Source organism: Rhamphochromis sp. 'chilingali' (genome assembly GCF_963969265.1).
Source record: "Rhamphochromis sp. 'chilingali' genome assembly, chromosome: 15".
Classification (NCBI taxonomy): Eukaryota; Metazoa; Chordata; class Actinopteri; order Cichliformes; family Cichlidae; genus Rhamphochromis; species Rhamphochromis sp. 'chilingali'.
In genome coordinates this window covers 26665426-26672039 of record NC_137942.1, presented here as the reverse complement: position 1 = coordinate 26672039, position 6614 = coordinate 26665426, and the positions used below count along the sequence as shown (strand labels likewise).

At 36.9% G+C, this 6614-nt stretch overlaps 1 protein-coding gene across 1 annotated transcript; it reads left to right on the top strand.

The window, feature by feature from the left end:
* Positions 1 to 619: 619 nt before the first annotated feature.
* Positions 620 to 2316, top strand: LOC308412220 (pleckstrin homology domain-containing family F member 2-like). The gene is made up of 2 exons (XM_080906391.1): positions 620 to 995; positions 1266 to 2316. The coding sequence occupies exons 1-2, from the start codon at positions 749 to 751 to the stop codon at positions 1862 to 1864; spliced, it is 846 nt and encodes a 281-aa protein (XP_080762517.1). The 5' UTR covers positions 620 to 748; the 3' UTR covers positions 1865 to 2316.
* The last annotated feature ends 4298 nt before the right edge of the window (positions 2317 to 6614 follow it).

Here is a 6614-nt window from a genome sequence, read left to right as displayed (position 1 = left end):
GTGATTTCTGGTATTTGCCAAAAGATAATTGATGGTAACAGATGTAAATGACTTGCTGTCATATAATCTGTCAAACGTTTCTCTCATGAATGAGATCAATTCATTTTGATCCAAAAAGAAACTTCCTTTCATCAGATGTGACTTTTATTCAGCTTTCATTTATTCAGGTAAAAAGTGTCGCTGACATTAAAAATGTCGTTTTCAAACGAGGTCTGGCCTGGAGGGCTGCAGAAGTTACAAAAAAATCACAGTCCTTTAAAAAACTGTGATGTTCTTCAAGTGGCCGAAAAGGACTGGATGGATCTTTATAATGTAGGTACAATAAAGCAGATTCATAGAGCTGCTTTAAAATTTGATATAACATATAACCCATTTTTAAACTCTGTTTACTGCAGCCTATTTAACAATATAAGCAACTATATAAAAACATAAAAAGAGATCTAGACATAAAAAACACGCAAAAAGTGATTGGCATACGATCACTTTTTGGCACATCAGTGCAGCGAGGTTGTAATTGCTGCTTGTAACCATCAGGGGGCAGTATCGCTAGAGTGCAGTCTTGGAACCTGTAACGAGAATCACCCTTCATTATCATTAGAGTTACATCTGCCTCACTACTCCCTTTTCTTGCCTTCCAGTATAACATGTTTGTCACTTGGCCCGCCCCGTTACATCACCACCAATAGTTTAAAAAGGCACTCTGGAGTTCAGACACTATCAAGCTGCACAACTTGTTCACACCAAAGAAATGATGGATCACCCAACCTTTGAACGAGAGAACCAAGAGCGTGTGCAGGCGGTGGAGAGTTCATTCCATCAAGCAGGGAAGCCCTTGTCCAAGCCGGGCCGGATTCTAATCGGAGAGGGAACTGTGTTTAAGCAGGGTCGCAAGAAGATACAGCAGAAAATCCTCTTCCTCTTCACTGATATTCTGGTGTACGGCAGCATTGTTGTGCCTGGTCGCTGGTACAAAAAGCAGAAGATCATCCCTTTAGGTGAGACATTCATCTGCATTTCCTGCAGCTAACCTACTGTGAGAAGATTAATGTGAAACTGCCAAAAAAACAATTTTATGACTGAAGAGAAAGAAATATAGACAAAAGCTTCAAGAAGAGCCAACACTATTGAATACTGTCCATAATATGACTGGCAAGTAGAAAATAGCAAGTGTGCTGTGCTAATTTAACTTCATATGTTCAGCTTTCTGCTCATACCACTTTATCCATGTAATTTTTATGTTGTTATCAAATTCACTATGATTTTAGAGGACATTGAGCTGGACGACCTGGAGGACAGTGACATATTCAAGCATCAGTGGCTGATCCGAACACCGAGCAAGTCTTTTTTTGTGTCCGCCCCTTCATACGAGGAGAAGAAGGCCTGGATAGAGCACATCAATGAATGCCGGTCCAGCCTAATGCAGGGCACCAGCTGCAAACCTTCCAAGAAGTTTGCTGTTTCCTGGATTCCTGATCCGGCTGCTTGCAAATGCATGCGGTGCCTCTCTACAAAGTTTAGTGGGGTCAATCGTCGACACCACTGCAGGAATTGCGGCTTCTTAGTCTGCAATTCATGCTCCAAGCAACGTGCCGTTATCGATCACATCCACCCCACTAAAAAGCTGAGGATCTGCAGTTTCTGCTACAAGAATATTAATGAAGAGAAGTTTCGCGACAGGGGAGACAGCGCCGGGAAAAGCAGCAAGTCAGAGGAGGAAGATTTTTGTCCTTCTGGTGAGGAAAATGAGAAAGTGGAGGAAGGAGAGATAGGGATCTATTCTCCCAGCAACTGGCTGGACACCAAAAACGGGACTTGGGAACGGCTGAGCATTTATGATTACCCAAAGTCAATACCATCACAGTAGCCAATAAACTGCAACAAAGACGCTTTTGAATGGATTCAGATTACAGAAAGTTGATTTTCTTACATGAAGTTACATAAATGTAAAGATAAATGTGACGACGTATTATTTGTTTGTTTCTATTTGTGTTTTAATCTTAGGCTGTACACGCAACAATTTGCACTGTAAATAACAAATCAGGAGTGAGTCGAAAAAATCATTTTAAAAAGACAAGAATATATCATCTTTGTACATATTCAGTGCCATTAACCATGCTAGTTAAATGAATAATGCTCCATCTGCCTGTCACTTTGCTGCTGGAACAGCTGAATTTCACAATAAAGGATATTTCTATTCCAAAAAGCACTGTCTTCTCCCTGTGCATGTGACTCTGAATGCACGTTTCTTTGTTTGAATGCATGTAAAGTATTTGCATCCAGTATCTGCTCTTTTGCTGCTCCTTAACCTCAACAATAAAGTGCAGATAATCAATTTGTGAGAGATGTTATTACAACACTGAAATCTCTCATCATTTAGTAATAAGTCCTCTGTTTAGCCCTCAGAGTCTTATTGGAGCATATTACAGTGTTTTCTTTTACTTCTGTGACTTTTTGGGGTTTTTATTGTGCAAGTCAAGGTCAGTGAAGTAACCGTATATAGTTCCTCACCCACTTAGGGTATACATTTTTCCAATAAGCATGTATATAAAAACCATTCGGGAAAACACATAGAACCTTTACAGCACCATTGATTTATCATCATTTTTCTTCTCACTGGCATTTTTCATAAATATAACATACAAACATACATATCAAACTGTAGCACGTCCTAGTGTTACAGTACTTGATGACGCTGCTATAATAATGCGGTAATAACAGAATGTGGCTAAACATTTACACTTCTTTTCAAAGATTTAAGTTCATTCTAGTTAACTCTCTGAATCGAGCACATCCTAATACAGTAGACAGCTCCAAAACAAAAGCGAGTACATTTTTGAGTCAGTCAGCCAGTTTTGAAAGAACAGTAAATCGACTGAAAGCAAAATACTGATGTAGAAATTGTAACTATGTAACAAGAAGTAGACAAATTGCCTTCTAACTAGTGGTGGTTTCTGCACATTTTTTTGTATGCAACTCAATTAAAACTAAATAAATTATAAATATTGAATTATTCCGTTAATTTTAGCAGTAATAAGACTTACAGTAAAAGTAAACACCAATATATGTGATTTAAGTATAATAAAACTATTATAAGGTCACAAAAAATAAATGAATAAAGAAAATGATGTATAAATGGGTCAAATCACTGGATCACTGTACAGTGATATGCAAAGTTCTGGCAACATCAAATATCCTGTTTACCTATGTTCTATGTTTATTTATTTATTTATTTGTTTATTTATTTATTTATTTATTAGGAGTGTTTTTTGTTTTTCTGGAGTTTTTTGTTTTGTTTTGTTTTGTTTTGTTTTGTTTTGTTTTGTTTTGTTTTGTTTTGTTTTGTTTTGTTTTGTTTTGTTTTGTTTTGTTTTGTTTTGTTTTGTTTTGTTTTGTTTTGTTTTGGAGATATCATGGCTCCTTAGATCCGTCTGGTCAATGTCTAATACCTGCTGCTAATTTTAAGTAAACAGGTCACCATCTTTATACTACACATTTCACTAATTTCTAAAAGTTAAACAATCTTTTAAATTTTTCTAATGCAAGGGTTTCATTAAGTTACCCCTGTTTGATGTTATGATGACCAGTGTTGGTCAAGTTACTTGAAAAAAAATAATTAGTAACTAATTACTGATTACTTATCCAAAAAAAACGTAATCCCGTTACTTTACTGACTGCTTATTTTCAAAAGTAGTTAGTTACTCAGTTACTTAGTTACTTTTTAAAAACATGATACACAACCTGAATAGGCAATAAAGCAATAGACCTTTCAGCCCAATTCTACTTTTTCTGCATAATACATCATACAAAATGTAATCAAATAAAAAAGTCTCTTTTCAAAACTTGTTTTATTAGTTTTAATCTTTTAACTTTGTGCACATTGCATCAAGCAAAAATTAAATTATATGCAACAGTCTTTGACAATTAAACCTATTTTCTGCATATTCCAGAATATAAAATAAGATATATTTTTTTCTGTTTACACTCACTCTTTCAAATAGATGCAAGTAAAACACTCCCTTACTTTACTCATTACTTGAAAAAAGTAATCGGATTACAATGATACATTACTTGTAACGTGTTACTGCCCATCTCTGATGATGACAAGTGTGTGAGTAGCTAAGGCCAAAAACACCCAGTTTCCTGAATTCTTGAAGAACGCTGAAGTTTGAAATACTTCAGGCTGATCGAGCTGATGCAGTGATCTCACTGCATTATCTGCCACATAACCTGATCTTTGCTGATTGACTGGAAGAAATTCACCTGGTTCTACGAAATCACAGTGAGTCATAACGAGGTCAATGTTGATGTCCATTTAAGTTACCAAAAATGGCTCCTTGTGCAGTGAAGGGTTTATTAGACTGAGAGGCAAACTGCTTCTCGCTCAGTCGTGTGGAATGGTTTCCACAGAACCCATTTAATATCAGCACTAGTACTGATACTGGTCAACACAGAGCATGAAGTACAAATAAATACTTGTTGGTTTAAGAAAAAATACATGAATCCCTTTTGAGAAGTTTAATAGAAGTACAGCCACAAAGACTAGAACACCTAGTGTTCAAAAGTAAAATTACCATATTGTCGGGATGCTTGGGGCTTCCCATGCTTTAATTACAATATGATCAGACACATAGAGCTATTTGTCTGTTTGTATATCTGTCAGCGAATTTCCTGAAAGTGGGTGAAGAGGTGGAGCATGAGGAAATGAAGATCTTGGTACAGATTCAGACTGCTTATTTGAAATATGAAAAATATGCCACTGGCTTTGGCAGATGATGTGCTGCTTTAACTGTTGAAAGCATATCCCCTAACCTGTCAGTATCTTGGATATATGGCCTGTCTGTCTGTCTGCGAGCCAACAATGATTAAATGATAAATGGTAAATGGACTGATTCTTATATAGCGCTTTTCTACTCAAAGCGCTCTGTCATGTCATAACATGTCATAGTTTCAGGTTTCTGCAGTGTATTTGTTCTGTTTGATCCTTGTTACATTGGCTGTGTTTATGGTTTTTCCAGCCTCCGGCCTGAACGTTTGTCTTCATGTGTTAGTTTTTCATGTTTTTGTCATTTCCTGTTTTAGTCTGTAGGTTAGGTTTTTTTCTGTCTTTTTCAAGCCTTTTTCCTGCTTTTGTTCCTCTCATTTTTGACTGAAAGCCCCATCGTCATTACTCTCACCTGTGTTTCATCGTATAATTAGGCCCGCCAATTTAATGCAGTTTCCTTGTATTAAAATATCTCTGGGATTAAATGTTAAGTTAAAGGTAGTAACTTTCTTTAAGCTGACAGAAAGAGTCTGACCCCTTTGAGATCAGGTACGCTGTATGTGACCCACAGTGTAGTATAAGTTTGACATCCCTGGTTTAGATCCAGTTTGTAGTCTGGATGGGAGGAGTCATTTATGGTGTTGTGAGCCTTCTTCGAGCTGCTATTCCAGGGTATGTTGAGAGTGGAGGAGAGCTGGGCATAAAAGATGCCCAGCTCTCTGTGAGGTTTGGAACTCTGCAGCTTTGAGTTGACAGAGCGTTGGTGATTTTTACACACTATAGACTCAGCACTCAGCGAGAACACGTTCTAAAAGTTCATGGCTAAGTTGCTGTGGTTCCACTTTGCAACAATAGCACTAACAGCTGATTGTTGTACATGTAGGACCAAAGAAATTTCACAAACTAACTTGTTGCAACTGTTGCATCCTATCACACTATCACACTCAAATTCAGTGAGCTCTTAAGAACAACCTGTTCATTCACAAACAATATGTTATAAAGGCAGACTGCATGGCTTGTTACTACATTTTACACACCTATGGCCACAGGACTGAAAACATCTAAATTCAAAGATTCAAAGAGTTTGGCCCAATACTTTTGTCAACGTAGTGGATAGTCTTGACTTTCCCCTTTGTTAAGGTGTTCACCTGTTCACCTGAGTGACATATTTCCTTTCATTTTTGTTAATGATGTTTTTGTTACTTACTTATTTAGGATTGTTTTTTAATTTCTGATATTACTGCTTATTATTACAGATCATTAATTAGATACCCATATACGGTGGCCCTGAGAGGTCAAATGCAGTGCAACTTAAGAAAACACTAATAAATAGAAAAAGAGCTAAGGTATCCGTGTTAGTGCTGCGTGACATTGCAAATTTTGGTATTGATTCAATACCAAGTAAACACAGAGCCAGTATTACCGATACCAAAACTGATACTGATAATTTTAACCTATAAAGGCAGCTTATGTAGGGATAAATAGTGCCTCATAATTTATGAAATGAATCATCAATTTGCAAATGCTGAACACACTTTAATGACCGCAAAATCACTGTGATGTTTTACTTTCCACTATGATTAGTTGACAGCAAACAACAACAAAAAAAACTGTCAAAAGAATTTTCATATATTTTGACACCTGGAATGTAAATGTGCCCGTCTTTAAAACAATTTGGGCAACTTCAGACTGTAACTACGCCCATGTTAAATTAATAAAGGGATATAAACACAGGGAGCTGGGCTTGCCTGTGCCATCAAAGGCGGTCCTACTCATCACCAACCCTTGTTGGAGGGGGCTGTGTATATGATTCATAGTTATATGCCACATGTTGGAGAAATGCTTCACTCCC